We start from the raw sequence: 19,688 nt of genomic DNA on the forward strand, positions 1-19,688 counted from the left end.
CTCATAAAAACCCATCGCATGTGTGTCGCATGTGTGTTTTTTATTTTCAAGATCAGATAAATGAACATTATAATATCGGACATTATAATATTATAATTAGATTAAATATTCTGTTTCAAAAATTATTTATTATTCTTAAATACATTAATAAGATTTAATTTTATCCTCAAAAATTAATTTGCTAAAACTCTTTAGTTTTACTGTAAAATGTGTCGTTTAATTTGTAATAGCTAAATCAATAATTGAAATATTTTATAAATTGAAAAATTTTATGCAAAGAGGGAGTTCGATAAACATACATTTTTATCATATACAAATAACTCGCAAACAATTCTCACAAGACTTTCAGATTTAATTCTTGCCATTCAGTTTCACAAGTTATATTGAGATCCACCGATTTGGAGCGTGCTGGGCGTTTTTACTCCTTTTCATCCCGAAAAGTTTGTAGCTCCCTCTCCCCTCCCGCTAGCACAAATCATACAGTTTTCTGGACAATGTTTGTTCGTTGCGCCGCGTATCCTTTCAAGGTTTTTTTTCCGGCGCGGTATGGAAGAAACGTGCTCCGTCAATTCGATTTAGCCGGATGTACTACGTGCCTTTTCCACTAACTCGCACCCTATCTTTCTCAAAGAGCTCATTCGCTTCTCTTTGTCTTTATTTCACCGGTGCGGCAGTGATTTGCTGCGATAAAGCCGCATCGACAGGCGACGCACGTGTATCGCGTGTCGAAGGACACCCACCTCCTTTTCCAGCACGGATTCTTTCCTCTCCCGAGCTTTGCCCTTCGCGCTCAAGGTTGGAGGAGCTTATGATATATTTCTAATCATATTACTCGCGATACGTGCCCTTCCGTTACAACTGTCTCTCGTAACAAACGGCTGCGAACCTTTTTTTCACTTTATGGCCGTGTACGTCTTCGCGTATTCTTTGACATTTTGGGGATTAGCACTTTTGTGTACATTTATATGTGCGATTTAAAAGAAATCGTAGGTTATTGCATATGCACGACAGTTTATAGATTTCTATGTAAATAATAATCGAAATCAATTCTTTATTATATTATAAAAATCTCATAATGTATTTTTCAAATTTTGTTAAAATGAATCAAGTTTAAAAAAATTTTCATTTCCACATTTATCTTTAAATACACTTTACTTGTAATTATCAGATTCGATGTGTCGTGGTGTTACAATATTCTTGTCATTCCTTTATTCGCTATATAATTTTAGTGATTGTTGAATACGTTCGTAAGGATATTCATTGGCATGCATTGCTATACATTATGTACACATAATGTGTCGCGAGGCGATCCACAGTGAGAGGGCTCTCGAGTTTTAAGGGCCGTCATCAGTGCGAGGCTCGAGAAATTGCATCGTAATCCAAGAACGGCGCGAGGCGAACCGCTTTTCGGAGAGGTAATTCCAGCTACCCGTAACAATCTGGTGGCGGCGGGAAGCATATTATTATAGCTATAGCCCCGCGGACAGTTTATTCCAGGTTCGTTTCCAGATTTACTGCTCTCCTCATTTCGTAAGAAAAATTCGCGATTCGTCAGCCCTAAAATCGGACTGCTTGCAACGCGCTCGCGCAAACTTTCTATTAACATTTCGTAGAGAAATTTTAAAATATACTCTGTAATACACACTTATATCAGAAATATAATATTGTTTAAACTTTATAATTTTATATATTTAAATATGTGCATAAAGATAAAAATCGCAAATGGCACAAAATAAAAATTGTATTATAATTTTCTTACTATAAACATGCATTTATTTATTTCCATGTCTTATTAAGTAAAAGAAATAGCAATAGATGTATAATTTTTTCCTACTATCATTTATTATAAAATAAAATGATATTGTTGTTATAAAAAAAATAATTAGTTGTATAAAAAGAATTACTAAGAAATAACGATTTTTTATAGTAAAGGATTTTAGATACATATTGAATATACTCTAACATCCCCCTAAACTAATATAAATAATGTTGAAGCGTAAGAAGTGTATATACATACATACTAATACTTGTCACTATGACATTATCGATCCGATGACATGGTCGGACGTCGGTTGGTCCGAGCACAGTCGCTTCTTACTCCCCCTCACTCCTTTATCCCTTTCTGTATATATCCCATCTTTGCCGCTTCCTCGATGCAACCCTTTAAGGTCGCTTTTCCAGCGGATATCAGCATTAAACCCCTGGGAGACGTGACGTCCTTTTCAATTTATCCGCCGTTCGAAATGAGGATATTCGAGAATGTAAAGTACGATTTTAAAGTTCGCAAACTCCATTATACTTCCGCGTTTTCGCATATGATGGGAGATTGCGCAGTTTTGCTATCAAATACGCGATATAAGAATCGTCCAACCGAATACTCGATCTGAAAACAAATTTGTCGCACGTTAGACGCATTAGTATATGTGTAATCCTCTCTACAATCTTTTTCTAGAGACACATTAAACTCGAAAAGGGCGCAATTTATAAACACAGGAAGATGTAAGGACCCGTTTCGCAACAGCGCCGGCTTTCGTAACTGCGAAAATTTGCGGCCTCCCACCGCCAACGGTCCCACTATAAATCAGTTGAAATTTGTTATGCGCGGCACGCAGATGGTTTTGTTATATGAAAATATGTGCCGCGCGGGGATGGCGTGTAAGTATCCCTCGGTAAAACACATCCCTTATATCCCGCGCGTACCCTCGGCCCCGGTCGCCTCGCCCCGCTTCTTACACCACCCCCCCCAGACAGGCCCGAGGCGTCATGCTGTTCTGCGCTCTCTTTAATTACACCCCGAAAACGGGACGCGTGACGTATTGCCATGTGGCGAAAGGGACAAAAAAACGACCTCCACTTCGGGTTGAAATCGCCTCGCGATCTGTAGCTTGGTCGTTAATCAACGCCGCAGCGATACTTCACGTTTCAAGAAACATACATTTCGCGCATACCAATAAAAATTATCGAGAAATCTTAATTTTCTTTCTTCCTCTCTCTCTCTCTCTCTCTCTGTATTGTAATAATATAGCAATTCTTATAAAACTGTTTTGTATATTTGCATGTTTACAGATTAAACATTTTTTAAACAGTCTATGTTTTAAGAAACAATTTATTCATCAATATTTATAAATCTAGAAATTTTCTCAAAACGGACATAAACCTTAAAATTTGTTGATTCGCTGAAATTTTAGAAGAAGTAATATGAGGGATTTATTGGAAAGAAGTAAAGTTCGGCGATGGAGGAGTCACTTAAAGCGTTGGCCCGGTCAGTGCTAAATATTTGATCAGAATTCGATTGGTTTAAGACGTCAGCCGGTAAGCGAGGGTATACTCATGGGACGGACGAAAAAACAGGAAGAAGGAGAAAGCTCAACGAATGGACGGACAGTTAGTAGCTAGACGACGGAGTATTCCCTCGAGTCGAACGGCAAAATGATGTCAAACGGACAGCTCAGCTGTCCTGGTCACAGCATTCTCTTTTTAGTATATCTACAATTCGCTTTAAAATTTTTCTTTCACTCTCTCTCTTTCTCTTTATCTTTCTTTGTTTCTCTTTTGCTCCCTCTTTTTTTGCACGCCCGATGACAGCTATAGAAAGCAAATAACGATGGCATCTTGAAGCAGTACAGAAATAAAGTCAATTCCGCTATTGTTAGTTTTAAACGAGATTCGTAGAGATGATATAACTTGAAAGGAACATCGTTATGATGTCATTTGTGAACTTTTTTTCCAATAAAATATACACGCCAAGGCATTATCGCTATTTCATTTAATTATATAAATATAATTAATTAAATTATATATTTAATATTAAATTATAAATTAATTATATAAATTAATAGACAAAATAATAAAGTGATCCTTTAGAATTCTAAAAAAGCACTTAAACAATTGCTGTTAATATAACATTTTAATATATATTGATACAATTAATAAGTCATGAAATTTTCTTTAATTGTGACGATTAAGCCTGCACTTGTTCTTGTTTTCTTAACGCGAATCAGCAGCGGCAAAGAACATGGAAAGCACAAAGGTCGAATCGCGCAAAATTCATGCGAATCTACGTAGTGCCAAGTGGGGTGCATTAGCCAAGTTCCCCATTACCCACGCGTGAGAGACCCCTAAATTATCCGGCGCTCGCCTAGCCGATCTTGCCCACCCTTGCACGTCGGCGAGAAAAAGACGTATGACCGTCTTTTTTCGAGAACCCTCGACAGGCTCCGGAATGAAGTTACCAAAGCGTGATTCTTGCAATTGCAAGAAATTCATTAGATATCAAAACGTTTACAAGGAAATTATTTAAATCATAATTTGTGTCATATCTCATTTATCTTTGTTGAGATTTATCTTTGTATATTATTCCTTCAATTAATAATTTAGAGTTAGTCCCTCACATGCGTGGATGAGGAAATTGGTTATTTATGTTATTAATCTAATATTATTAGCAGACTTAGTGTTTTCTGACTAAAGTTAATACTAATATTTTGAAAGCCAATTTAACACAAATTTGCAACCGATGAAATTTATCTTCAATATAACTGGAATTCTAATTTGTTATCTAATTGTTGAAAATTGTAAAGAGAATATTAATACTCGTAAAAAATAGTAAAGACAGAGAGAGAAGAAGGAGAGAAAAGAAGGATAGAGAAACTGAGAGTAAAAAAGAAAGAGAAAGAAAGAGAAAGCATTTGCACGTACGTACATATGAATAGAGGAAGTAAGATAAAAGAGCGAGAGGATAAGACGAAGGTAGAAAGGCAGAGAAATAGAAGAGGAAGGAAAGAGTCACAATGAGAAAGAGAGAGCGAGAGGCATAAGAACCGTCAGGAAGATAGAGAACGCAAGTTTGGGCTATCTCTCCGAGCACAGTTCCAAGGAGCTTCCTTTAGACTTTAGTGACGTGACGTCGCCTTAATACTCTAATCCCTGCAATGGAAGCACCATCGTCCGCCTTGCGTCGTCGTGTTCTGTCTAACCGTCCTTTTACCCATACCACGCCATGCTCGGCACATGTTAATTAATTGAATACAGATTTTCAGATATTCAAATCTCTCGCGTCTATTTCTAAAACTTAATAAATGTTTTTTAAATATTGTGATATTTATCAAGTATCCAAATATACAAAAATGCCTTAAAGATTTAGTGTAAAAAAAATTATAATAATTAAAATAAAATAATTATATACTTCTCAATTTTTCTTAGTTTTAAATAAGAAGTAAAATTTATTTAATGTCTCAAACGATATTAAAAATGTTTATAGACGTCTCTGATGGAGACTTCGACGATATCAACAATGTCTCTTTTTTTGCGAGAATTTAAAGTCAACCTTTACGTAATACATCTGCATAGCTATTCACCCATACTAGGACTATACGCTTGCTTTCTAATTATTCCCCACAGACCGTAAGGGATGACACGTAATTGGAGGGTGGACCAGGACGCATCGATCCCCAACTCGAAGGGATTCTAGCTCTTTCTTGTGTCGTATCTCCCCTTCCCCTCCCTTTTTCTCTCTGCCCATTTCATCCTTACGCAGTTTCTCCGTCGAAGGCCAGTTTCAAGAGCATTGATTCGCAAAGAAAAGTGATAATGTCTTAAGCCGTTGGTGCGATTTAACTTCCGATTTTGGACGAGGGTACTCCCGTCCTTCCTTCACGATCCCTAGCAAGAGTTCGTCGCTCTAAACTCCCGACTACGTGGTCTGAGGAGGGTTTAAGGTTTAAGGGAAGCTCTCTCATTCCTTGGGATCCTAGGGAGCTCCGCTAAGCGCTGACGCTGATCCCGTTCTTCTTCTGACTCCGCCACCTCCAGGAGCTCGGGTTTATCTAATTCCAGTTGTAGGTTCCTCCTATCGCTGTAAACCTTACGAGCATACCAAGGGGCAAGCGTCGTGCAGTTAGGTCTAAAGTCTTACAAGTCATCTGAAAGACAGATAACTTATTAATTTGAAATAATGTATAATTGTTAAGATTATGTATTTAAAAATTCTGAAATATATCTGAATATTTTAAATATCAAATTCACGTATAAAATCTAGTTATGACAAGGGGTGAGGCAAATAAGCAATATTAATAAATCTTTATTTTTAATTATAATAATTTTTTAGCCTCTTTTTTGCTTTAAAATAAAAATAATTACAAATTAATTTTATGAATACCGTGAATATCATGTGATGGACATATATATATTAATACAAATGATCGTTTATGTTCGCGGGATTATGTATACTGTAATTAATCATAAATCCTAATTTGTAATAACTTTCGGTTTGTTCAAATAGTCATCTTATATTTATCATTAGTCAGAAATTTACGAAGAGAAAATTACAAATTTGCTAGGAAGAAAGTTATTTCTGTTCAGACTAGCAAAGATTTGACTTTTCCTTTGAAAATTCAGCTACGCAAAGAACTCGCGAGTTGCAAAAGGGAGTAGATCCGTGAGGTCGCTGGCCGGGACCAATGTTGCTCGGATTCCTAAAACAGCAAAGAGAGAACCAAGTAGTACGTACATACATATAGTAACGCGAGGCAGCTCGAAGGATGGCGGAGGGATGGTAGTATAGACGCGGGTGGATATAAGCGAGAGAGGTGTACGGAGAGCACGTACCTCAACACACTGAGAGAGAAAGAGAGATCTAGAAGGAGAGAATCCTAGGTGTGCACCCAGGAATCGTGTCCCCTTCTACAATATCCGTGGCGGGGGGTCGAGGTGAGCAAAAGGGATGTGCAGAGGGGCTGGGAATCGTGCTCCAGCCAAGCTCAAGGGGGTGGACAGTGCGCAGAACCCGCCCCCACCTTTCGCGACGAAGCAGAAGCCGCCGGCTGCCCGCGCAAGTCTTCATCCCCTCCGTGCGCGACGGAAGATCGCCACCCCCGAACGAACTTAAACATAGCACAGTAGCTCGCGAGCACGCCGTCTGAAAGGGCCATCGCGCACACCGACCCGGACTTGTTACCTACATATATATATATGTGTGTATACATATATATACATATATGTATATATAGATATCGGCGGTTTGTGTCGAGCACGCGTGTCCTCGCTGTATGCATGCGCGCGTGCGTGTCACGCAGTGCCTCTCGGAACATCTCGAATCCGCCGCAAGGACGAAACAAGATAGAGTGTGTGGCTTGCTAGAAAAAATAATACGAAAATCCAAGCGATCCTTCACCAGGACAAAGAAAGAAAGACAGAGAGAAAAAAGGGAGATATACGGACACTTCTCGACACAGAATGACACTTCAGATTCGTGGCGCATTCGACGATCCTCTGCGGATGTCAGGTGAATTCTCTTGAGAGACACACAGTCTCTTAAACTTTGAATGTGCTGTTAAGTAGATGATGGAGGGAGAGAGAGAAGAGGCCTATGGGGCAGGCGCTGAGGATCTACCGCAACGAAAGAGCGGCAAGGATCCTAAGCGAAGTGGCCTCTTTCGTTAGATCGCGCCGCCCTCGAAATCGACGAAATCGACCTTGCACTCGTGTACCGAACGCACCGCGTCCCTTGCGCCCGCATGGCAGAGCAGATTTGCTGATCCTCTGGAATTTTTGTGTTCCAGGGTGGAACTGACCAGCGTGCCAGGCGGACAGAATGCGATGGCTCATCTCAAAAAGCGGAAGCTGGAAGCAGAATCGGTTACGCAGAATCCTAAACAGACGCAGCAGCCGTTGCAGCAGCAATTGTTAATCAACAAGAAGAGCCTGCAGACGAACACGCCGCAAGAGATGGAGCCGTCTGATGCCGCCGTGAAGCGAAGGAGGAAAAGTGTTCGCGACGACGACGCACGAAAGACGATCGACATCGTTGATCCTAACAAAAACATACCGCTGCCCCAAAAGAAACGCGCCTTTGCATCGGGCAATTCAGGTAGTCCGGCTAGAAAATCCAGCAAACACTGCGAAGAACCCGAAGATGACGAGACTTTAATAAGAGAAACAGAAGCCGCCCTGAAGAGTTTGTCAGGTAGCTGGCCCGGACCTAGAGGATCTCTATATCAAAGAGGCAATTCGGACGAAGATAGATACGAGTCTAACTTTGAGAATCTTTTCGAAGAGAAAAAAGAAAATCCTAAATTATCGCCCTCATCAACATCTTCGAATACAAGCAACGATACTGGTTGTTCATTGAAGGACGTGATAACTTTTCGCGGACAACAGGATCGATCTGGTAAAATGCAACAGCAAAATAGACAAGATTCGAAACAACAACAACATCCGATTAAAACTAAAAAAGACTTGGATAATCTTCTGAAGATAGAGAACGAATGTGCGAATATTCAGTCTCAAGTCAATAATGCCAATCAGAACGAATTGCCGAAAATTAGACCGATTTCCGTTCGTTCATTATCGAACAAGGATAGAAACGATAGAAACATGGTGAGTACACATATTGACTCTCAAGGAAGGCAATCAGACAAGTATTCCCGATACGATCCGCCAGATTTCAACGAGTTGGTTGATGATTCGTCCAACGAACTTGAAATCGACATGTCCGATCCAACAGCTGACAAAGATGAAAACGATCGAGATAAATCGAACGATAGAGAGCGAGATCGAACATGCAAAAATGGTCAATCACCACAGAGTATTGGTAGACAACAGCAACAGCAGCAGCAGCAGCATCAACATCAGCATCAAGCGCTTTATTCAAGTTATCAGAGACAGTACGAGAGCAACATGAAAGTTTCACCTACGGGGACTCCGTCATCCTCGTCACCGCCAACGAGTTCGCCATTCTCAACAACATCCGCGTTCAGGCCACCTAACACGGACCATTCGAAAGTTCCATGTCGCAGCGCTCCATCAGTTCCGGTAGCCTCTTCGGCGATTCCGCCAATCGGTCCATATCCAGCTGCCGCTACATTTGTGGGATATCCGACGCCTGGACCGACGATGCCGTCACCGCAGCCCGTAGCCGGCATATCGCCCGTCTCGGAGGACAAGCATTCGTCTACGGTGTCTCTGTTGCAGCTTAAATCTTCGAAAGAAGAGAGTCATCACGTGACGGCTCACAATGTAGCCTCCAATTCTGTGTCTCCCAGCAAGAGCCCTTCTGGCAATTTACCTGCCGTTACCAGTCCCGATTCTTCGAAACAGTACACAATCTTGCAACCTGCGGGAGTGGGCTCCAGAGCGGCCAGTGCAATCCAAGATATCACAAGGGATGGAGTGGTCAGTGTCGCTGCCGTGAGCAGCTGCACCACAGCAAGCAACGGCGGTACGAACAATGTCAATGCCGCGAATGTGAACGGCAACGGAGTCGGCAATAAAGCAACGACCAACGGCAGTAACAGTGCCAATGATAATGGCAATACCGCGAATCCTGCCGGAAATCCTAATGCAAACAGCATCGCCAGCATAACCATTACGACGGCATCAACGACCACTACTACATCCAGTCCGACAATTGCTGCCGATGTGCCCGCAGCGAGCGGCCAGCAGGACAATGTCATGAAAATGCCAGAGAGACCCGGCACCTTCGATAGTAGCAGACCGGGAATGTCTATGTCTCCGTCCAGTCTCGGCAGAGGTGAGGATTTTGATGTCTTGTCTGTCGCGTTATAAATATATGGTATTGCAAACGACAATCAAATTGATATTAATATTGAAACTGTATATTATCGGGCGATTTATTCAATTATTTGCAGATAGAATCTTTCGACTTATCAAAATCAAAATATACATATAAAAAGAAAGTTAAATTTATGTAGAAACTAATATTGTTACTGATAAATTTTTAATCAAATAAAATATAGTATCGTGTTTTAAAACTTTGTTATCCGAGATGATACTGATATATCAGTAATATAATCATAAAGAAAAAAAAGTACATTATATGTATAATTTTTAATTTATAGAAATTATTAATTTATAGATGTGAATAACGTAGTATTATTAAATCTTATAATATACTATACTTTGGAACTTTTGAAAATTAAAGACATTTTTAAATTTTCTTAGAATGCGCGCGAATGCAAACATGTGTTCGAAATTCTTTAAATTATTGACAGAGATAGTAATCGTAAGTAGTAGTGGAGTTATACCGGTCGTATGTTATGCGTTACGAGAGGGGACAAAAGGCATTTTCGACTCTCTCGCTTACACCGTTCCTCGCCTTCTCTCAATCTCTCTCTCTTTCTCTTTCTCTCTCACTTTCTCTGTCTTGCTCTCTATAAAGTTAGGGGAGTTAGGGCAGCACGGAAAATCAATAATTACGAAGCGAGGGGTGATGACTCAAATGCTGAAATCAAGGTCTCTTCGAGCAAAATTATTCTCCCGTATCCTATGATATAGGCATTCTATCTTTATCCCCGTCGTTGCCTCTCTATTCTTCTTCTTTCTTACCCAGCTGTTGTTGTATCTCTTTTCGATATTTTACGAAACATATCGCGTATTTAAGAAAGTAAACTTTCAATTAGCAAGAGAATAGTACTTTGCAAAGTAACAGCATCTTAATCGCGTTCAAATATTGTCGATCATTTATGGGACAAGCGTTAATGAAATTATTTTTCTTTCATAGTTTGACGCATTAATATACACGATAAAAGAGACGAACGCAATCTTTCTTTCGAGAAGAATCAAAAAGCTATCTTCACGCACTGTAGATGCGCCATGGTGTGACAGGTGGAGGCTCGAGTGCATTCCAGGGTCTTAGGGCAGCGAAGACACGACGTGTCTAGTCGGGGAAATTTGGGGTTGATACCACGTCATACGTATAAGCCGCAGCTGTCAGCGGCTGGAAACGTGACTAGCATCCCAGCCGCTCCAAGCCACCTTATTACCACCCTGCGCCTGGCTGCCTGTCCTCATTATCCCCTTAACGTTTTCTCCGGCCGATGGCTGCGAAGATGATCGCTTTCAAGAATTCAATCTTCCGCGTTTGATTTCTCGTCTGCCGCAAATTAATCGAATTAATAATAACGATTGAAAAAACATTACAAATTATTTCCAAAGAAATTTTCCAAGTTAAATAAGCTGATAGGCATTGAAGTAACAACAATTTGCTTGTTGCGAAATCTCAGATAAGACTACGCGACATGATAAATGGGTCCGATTAAACGCGTACTTATCAGCGTGACAGCAATACAACCGTACTATAGTCGGTCAAGCGAGGGGCGGTTTTAATCGAAAATCCGTCTCTTTTTCTCTTCCTATCTATCTTTCATTCTATCCCTTTCTCTCTCGCCGTCGAGAGTTGCTCTTGATCTCTTCGATTTAGCGTGACGATCGCGTGCGCCCTTTTTTTTATTCGCCAGGCGCGCACATGCAGGCGCGTAAGAGCGTGTTGACACGCCATAAAACCGCTATCGGGAAATCCGTCGGCCGCAAAAACCACCCTTTCCGCGTCGAGAAAGACCGGCCGCGCGCGCGACCGGGGTCGAGCCGGCTAATAAAAAAATAAACTGCCCTGTAACTCAATTTTACGCTGCCTTTGCGACCGCACGCATAAAAAGGACCTTTACTCGCGCGCGAGGGCTCTACCCTCCCTTTAAGGGCGCCGCGCGCCTCCGTGTGTAAATACCTACTTTGTGATTGTTCCTCGCGCTGTTCTCTCTTTTTTTAGAACCTCCGACTTTTCCTTATCCAGCATGCGATTCAATACAGGGAAGCCACTGGGAGGCTATTACATGCATCGACTATCCTATATGGTTGAGAATGTGTAGCTTCATACATATTGGTTTTACCCGAGATTCTTATATCACAATCTTGTGCGGTTGAATTTGTTACACATATTATGCTATACCGAGTTATACTCATCGCATGCTACAAAATAAGTATTTACTTTTGCTACTAATTAAAATTCATTTTAAAATATAGCGCTGTTTTGTCGAAAACTTAACGTCAAAATAATGCTCTCAAGAGAAAACGCAGTATCATGTTAATGGCATTTAGTATATCCGCATTTTCAAGGACGCCTCATGACACGCGATTTACCGATTTTTTTTCATTCTTTAAAAATAAATTTGAAGAAATTGAATCATGCAATTAATGTAAACGAAAAGATACGTTTCTAAGTATTACAGAGAAATTAATTGTTTAAATTCAGACGCATCGAGTTTCATTTAAAACTGTATAATATATTGCGCATTGAGTTTTAATTATATTTATTACGTTCTATTTCTAGTAATTCTTTCTTCTTTATTTTTTTCTGTCAAAATAATAATCATGGACTGATCATCAACAAAGATAAAGAGCGGAAAATACGAAAATTTCGATTTCAATTAAATAACGTGCAAATAAATTCAATTTATAATCTAAAGCAATCAAATTTAGACATTATTATCAATGTACACTTCTACTGTGGAATTAATTGGCTTGCTCGAATATTCATCCGTTACACGCGCATACTCAATTGCGTTGATTAACGACTTTTGACAGCGAATTAATAATTAGCAACCAGCGGGCGCTCAATTCTCTCCGATTATCTTGACGACGGCGATGATTTTTTGCAGTCGAACGAAAGTCTCGGCGCGTGTCGCGCAGGCTGACCGAATAAAACAATCCCGGTGTTTATATACACGTCTACCCCTTCCGCGGACCCTCACGTGAAATGGCTACAAAATAACACAATTACAACGCGACCACGGGCTCACCCTCGGTGACCGACGCTCGTCCTCGTTCTCACCCCTTGATTCCGCTCTTTTCCCTTTTCCCTCTGACTCTCGCTGCTCCATTACAACATGCTGTAGGGAAAAAGAAACCAAAAGAGAGGGACTGAGGTAGAGAGAACAGGAGGATAAGATTTAAGGGAAAAAGATAGAAATAGATAAATAGAAAGAGAAAGGAAGAAAATGGCGAAAGAGAGTGAGAAAAGATAAGAGAAAAATAAGGGTGAAGGCAGGTCTGACCGACTCGTTACAAGTCTATTCAGACATCCGGAAAGAACAGCGCGTGCCGGTATTCATTTTGTTGACCGGAACCATTATCTGCCCCTTCGTTCGTTTTTTTCTCTCTCATTCTCTCTATTTATCTTTCTCTCTCTCTCTCTTTCTATCTCTTCTTTTCTCTCGTTCTTTCTTTTCATCCCCGAGTTTAGCCACCGACGTGGCCGTTTTAAAACCTTACGGCTAATTTATTAATCCTACAAGGGCAACCGCTCGCCCTCAGTTATCCGGTGAACCTTTTTTACCCGGCGCTAATTAAAAACCAGGAAGCTTCAGCGATCCTTCCTCAAAATAAAAATAACACCGATTTTCTCTATCACGAATTTTCTAATATTCGTAACGTATTATTCTGACGTTTATTACGTATTTTTCATATATCATGACGATATTTCTTTTTACTCGAATAAAAATTAAACACATTTCAACTTTAATCTTTAGCAAACTCTTTAATTTGGAAACAAAATTAAGCCGACTAGTTTCTCTTCGTAGAATTACGCGGGGTTTCAAACAGTGTGTCCTGACAGTGTGTCCCATCGTTCAACTTCGAAACTTGGAGAGCATCGTGGTCCGCAAATAAAGCATGCCGCTAATGACGTCACGTATCGTAATCCAATTTATAGGGAGGGCGATGCCATCCGCGCCTTAAGAAAAAGGCGAACATCTAAGTAGGGATCGACTTTCTTTCCTTCCGTCGGTTCTCGCTCTTCTGAAACGCGAAATGACGACCTGATGAAGTTTCTCGGCGTCACGGCGCTCGATTGGAGAGCCCCAACGTAGTTGGCTAGGGGATCAGGCCCGGGCGAAGGATTAGTGCACGACAAAGTTTATAAAAGTGCGCTCACTTCAGGAGAACTCCCGTCAACTAACCTAAAGCTGGCCACCCCTTAAGGGGCTCCTCCGGAATCTCTTTCCGAACCCTCCAACACACGTGACAAACTTACCTATGTTCCGTCGCGACCATGATGTACTTGCGATGATTGCGACACTGAAGTAGCGAGACCTGTGCCTTTTAACAGACGAATCGGTAAAAAATTTAAAAGTTACGCAATCTAGAAATAAAAAATTATTACGATAAATTATTATGCAAAGGTATATTACATATTCTGCTATATATATGTATTTAAAAATATTTATTATTACTATCTCTCTCTCTTTTTTGCTCTGATATTGCATAATTATAAAAAATTAGATATTTGGTAAAATAATTTACAAAATTTTGTAAAAATTATATATAAACCTAATAATTATAAACAAATAGCACTTTTATAAATAGATATTTTTTATGGATGTTTGAAGTTACAGCTATATATGAATGGAATTTACAATAGTATTAGTTAATATAGCTTTCAGAGCCGATCATACAGTCTGATTTTAAGGATTGGGTAGGAACCTTTAGTCGCATTTATCCTGCACGATTGAAATAAAGAGAACCTTGCCGAAGGGGCTCATATTAACCGATTGGTACTTCTCGGCTACCTGCAGTGTACTAGAAACCTGTAATTGTCTGGTCACGCGAGGTCGCCCCGGGAATACGAACGCGATCATACGTGACGTGCGCTATACCTACCATTATATTACAGCTAGTGCACGACAGATGTTACAATTGGTCGTTTGGGCATACTCGTCTGGCACCAATAGTTTGCAGTTTCGTATCTCTGTTGTAAGAATACAAAGTGGACTAAAACAGCTCTAAAAAAAATTTAGAAATTATCGACACAAATTATCGGTTGATGCAGACGTCTGCAATATAGCACACAAGGATCGTCTTCTTTTCAAGCATCTTTAAATAAACCATAATGAGACCATGACGAAGTATCGTGCCGTTTGTGTCTGCAAAGACTCATTTACATCTATGGAAATATTTGCAATTCGTAGCAAATAGAAATCTACTTGTTATAAAGAATACAGATATATTCTTCTAGATATTCTTCTTTTATTCGGTCATGTGTAATATTGATAAACAATGTAATATAAAAAAGGTGTATTAATAAATAGATATAGGAGAAACGAAATATCATGTAACAAAACTTTTTCCCGATCGCTAAAACTTTCGTTCTGTTACACGAGAATGAGGTATCTATCTCTTCTTTGTTTCGCGGACAGTTGTAGGCCGGCCACATACCCCGTGCTAATCCCGAAGGCTTAGTCACGGGACAGAGAAATCCCAGAGGCTATTCACAAATGCGTAACTCGTGCGACGAGATCCAAGCTGACCACACGCGAGGCCATTTCTACCCTTCTGGACCGTCCTTTCAACTTTCACTTGGGGCCTCTCGCCAGGATTGGGGAAACTCATTCTGAAAAATGCTATTAAATAACATGCACGCTCGAGGAAACTGTACAAATTTTTTGAAACTTCTTTCCGAAATATCTAAAAGATTGTTATAGACAAATAAATTGAGAGAGAGAAAGAGAGAGAAAGTACAATTTATCATAAATTATTTTTACATTAGAAAAAAATATAATCTTGCACGAGCAATATTATATTTTATTTTATATATGTACACTGTATATGTAATACTTTCATACAACTTACATTTATTTCTCTTTACATACTTATTTAATTGATAATCCATCGTCAAATAAGAACATAATCTAAATACAAAAATTTAAAAGCCTTTAAAATCGATTGGGTTAATGAGTTTCCTCATTTTACGCATTTTATGTGAGGCATCTCTTTTAAATATATATTTTACGGAAAACATATCTACAGTAACGAAAAAAAATTATTATTATTTGCTTCTGCAAGCTTCAGTAAAATCATGAAATAATTAATTTAATTTATTTTTTTTTTAACGTAAATAAATTCGTACGTGAATTAATAAAGAGATAAAGTTATTATAAAATAAATTTCAATATGAAATAAAATAGAGATGTGATATTTTTCGTTACACTGGCTCGCAGAGTCCTTCGCCCTGACTGTTCAACGTTCCCTGTGAAGGATAAGAGGTATACGTGATATATTGGCAAACGGGGAGTAAGCTGTATGCTGGTTCGATGTGCAGAATGAAACTACGCGACGATATCGAACACGTCGGCTGTCAGCCATTCAATAGTTAATTTCCATTCAACAGCTCGCGTTGCTAACAGTATACAACATGCAAGCATACCCAAGAGAGAGAAGAAGAAAAAATACCACATTATTTTTCATATATTTTCCAATTCATATTTTTTCTCCTATATTCTTTCGAAATTATATAATAATATTAAGATTTATTATTTAGTGCGCGCACGTCCATGTTTTCTATATATTATTTAGTTCCATGTAACATTAACAAACATAATTATTATTCTTTCAAAAATCGATTTAAAAAGATATAATATTTTGACATGAATTTTTATACGATAATTAATTAATATTTACAATGGAGTCTGTCAAATATACACTAATCTTTTTATAAATTAATATTACTGAGAGAAAAAGATTTTTTATGATATAATATGCTTATTGTTTATGAGAAAGCGTTTTAGGAACATAGTGGATAAAGATTATTATGAAATGAAAATGAAGATTTTATAAAACTGTCGTTTAGCGGTAATATCTCCGCTTAAAGTGTCATACGTGTATTCGGGAAAAGTGGATTGCGCGCATATTCTCACGTCAATTGGTTGTGAGTGCAAGATTATGAAACCAAATGCAATAATAACACATTAAGCGTATTAAGCCGCATTCCAACCGACACGTTTCTACCGCGAATAACACTCGTCGACAGTGTAAATATCCAATTTATTCAGAATTACAGTCCGCTTGTGTGAGGTTCATAAATTTCGGTACAGAAATAACGCGATGCAGGGATAGTGTGATGTTGCGCGCTTGGTATCATTATAGTATATAATTAATATTGAAATGTGTAGTGAGTTTAAAGCGGAAAAATAGTCTTTCTATTCTATTTTCAGAATGTATATTTGACTTAAGATTTGCAAGAATTGTTCATGACAGTTAATAATAGTACTCGAATAAATTTGTATTCTCTATTTTTTACGTACAAAATATGTATATATCTCTTACAGATTTATAAATCTGAAATTGTTCTGAAATTATAATTCGCAGTTTTTTGTAAAGTGACAATCTCTATAATGATGCCCATATATTTCTGGATAAAATTTAATCAGCTTAAGTCGGAGCAGAGCTATCCCACAAGCTTATAATCGTCAAGCTTGACTAAAAACTAGCGTATCTCATGAATATCCGAAGTAGCACTTAATAGACTAACATCTGGCTCTACGTGGCGGTTTGATTTGTTACAGAGGGCAACAAGTGCCCGACCCCAGGCTGTACGGGGCAGGGTCACGTGACCGGACTCTACTCTCACCACCGCAGGTAAGCAATTATCGGTAATTAACCTGCGCTCCGCGCTCAGCCACGGCCGATTACTCACCTACGCGGTTTTACGGGAGAATCGAGCGGGGCGTCATATAGAAGCTGATATCAATAAGCCAATTTGTGATCCATATGTCAAGTTCTGTGCAATGTTAAAATATTAAATTATTTGCATGCGTATATGTCAAATGTTCCATATTTAGTAAAAAAAATAAAGCAATTTTATGCCCACGATTTAAACGTGTGTGTTGCACATAATCTTTAGGAAAAGAATCGAATAGCTAAAATTTTAAATCTTATTAATTTTAAATACTATTAATTAATTTTTTTTATGTACTTACAGCCTTTCTGGATGTCCACAAAAGGATAAATTAACTCCGGAAAGTAAGTACACGCTCTTCTTAAATTACTTCTTATTGTAGCTGTATAGTGCATCTTCTTTTTGCGAGAGTGTCTTTTTCTCACAACGAGGCGAGGAAGTGAAGAGTGAATCATCGGGGAAAATCATTTTAAATTATTCGATTAAATAATCTCTAGTCATCGCATAACTGAAAAAGAATAATTTCCAAATTAGTTCAAAAATTTTCAAATATAACTCTAGTATCTTTGTATTTTCTAAGCATTTTTTAAATAATGTTAGTTTTTAATGCTTTTTTACTTCACGAATTAATTATTTATAAATTTTTATCATAACTGCGTGGACTATAAGAAAAAATTTTAAAATTACGCTTTTGTGAGGCAATTATTTAGTTTTGCTTTTTCTTCAAACCATTTCCAATTAGCCTCATCCATAAAAGATCATTGTTCTCCGCGGCTTCCTCGCCTCATTAAACGCAACAAAAAAAGTATCTTCGATACACGAGATCAAATTAGAAGGAGAAAATGGATATTTTCCAGCGATGAGCGCGGTGCACGCGTCGCGTATGCGTGTATGCGTGTGCGTATGTGTATCTGTCTGTTGTATTCTTTGCGCTTTTCATTTTGCGGGGTAGAGAGCTTTATTTATTGCGTTCCTTTCTGTTTCAATTTATCATTCTGTTTCGTAGTTCATTATAGTAGAGTATTATCACCACACTCGAGAACTTGATTATATTGGTCGTGGCCTATATGAACTCTCTGGAGAACTCGAGACACGGGCGGCGCGCGACGAGCCGGTGTGCGCGCACACGCCGGACATTTCACACGGAGGACGCTTGTGCGATTGAGTATAATTACGCAACGATCGGTGGGATGATCGATGTAGCAGTTTCCGCAACGGCGGATCCCGACAATTAACGACAAATCAAGTCGTTGCGCAGAGGATACGACGTGGCCCATCTGCATAACATTGTACATACGTGTACAATTGTACAATTTTTATTTCCACTTGTGGTAAGCTTGTCCCGACTCCTTCATCGAGAACGTAGAATCTTCTTCAAGGTATCGACAAGATCAAGGGCGTTCGCTTGCGTCACGGATGGATAGACGTTCTCATCGACGTTGCACACTCCCTCACACAGATTGCAAGTTGTTGTGTTATAATTTTCTATCAATTAATTCATTGTCTTTACTTGTGTTTTTCTCTCTACCCGCTCGGTATACTTGATTGTAACTGTTACACGTTAACTTGCGTTTCACACGTGGTGTGCGACGCCGTGTACTTTGCCTCTTATCATTTTCTGACCTCTTTTCGTTTCTCGTATTGTTTCTCTTTCACAAAGTGTACTACATACGTGTACTACATACTTCCTCTCTACTCTTTCTCTATTGAAACTCTTCCATTCCGCTCACTCGTGAATCGAGGGCTGTAAAGTACGTCACGTTCAGAGATTCCATCTTTCTCTCTTGAAATTTTCTCGTCCCTCTTGGGAAACGTGTGGTGCGCAACAGAGATAATTATACTCAATGCATAAAGAGACAGCTCGTCTTATGAACACATACACCACCTGCCGCGTGCGTGTGCGCCGCGTCTCTCTAATTGTGTATACGTAACGCGTGAACGTGCCAAGACGTCATCTGTAATTACGCCACGTGTCTCTGGGTTCTCGCAGTTCTGGCGATGCATGAGACTATATTGAAATGCCCGACGCCTGGTTGCAACGGCCGCGGTCATGTCAGCTCTAATCGGAACACGCACAGAAGTCTGTCCGGATGTCCCATCGCCGCGGCCAATAAACAGGCCGCACGCGAGGCCCGACAAAAGGCTCAAGGTAAGAATGGTATAGGAACTCGTCGTGCGTGTCCAGGATGCGACGTACATGAGAATCCACGCCGTTCCATCCGACGAGATTAACGCTTAAATGCCGGAGACAGGATAGAGACTGTAATCTTGCGCGTAAGGCACGCATCTCGTGCTTCGCAGTTCGTTGAGCTTGTGTCTTGATTGCTCCGGCTGATGTAATTGCGAGAATAATCGCTACCATGTGTTTTCCACGCGGATTTATTCGACATAATTGCATTGATTAGGAAAACATATTAATATACTGTGCACATTAATATATGCAACT

The 19,688-nt window shown here is 39.4% G+C and overlaps 1 protein-coding gene across 5 annotated transcripts in view; it reads left to right on the forward strand.

Moving 5' to 3' along the window:
• Positions 1-19,688, forward strand: part of LOC145962052 (uncharacterized) — a 282,741-nt gene that overhangs the window by 246,169 nt on the left and 16,884 nt on the right. For 4 of the 5 annotated variants that reach the window (XM_083082827.1, XM_083082829.1, XM_083082828.1 and 1 more), the window contains exons 7-10: positions 7,557-9,526; positions 17,130-17,202; positions 17,546-17,586; positions 19,233-19,391. In XM_083082827.1, the coding sequence (XP_082938953.1) occupies positions 7,557-9,526; positions 17,130-17,202; positions 17,546-17,586; positions 19,233-19,391 (2,243 nt within the window). Of the gene's footprint in view, positions 1-6,916; positions 7,280-7,556; positions 9,527-17,129; positions 17,203-17,545; positions 17,587-19,232; positions 19,392-19,688 lie in introns of those variants that run through there. The other variant, XM_083082831.1, reaches the window with a different exon arrangement.

Source organism: Camponotus vicinus, unplaced genomic scaffold, assembly GCF_025532165.1.
Source record: "Camponotus vicinus isolate PSW18456_S1 unplaced genomic scaffold, iyCamVici1.0 SCAF_11, whole genome shotgun sequence".
In the NCBI taxonomy this organism is placed as follows: Eukaryota; Metazoa; Arthropoda; class Insecta; order Hymenoptera; family Formicidae; genus Camponotus; species Camponotus vicinus.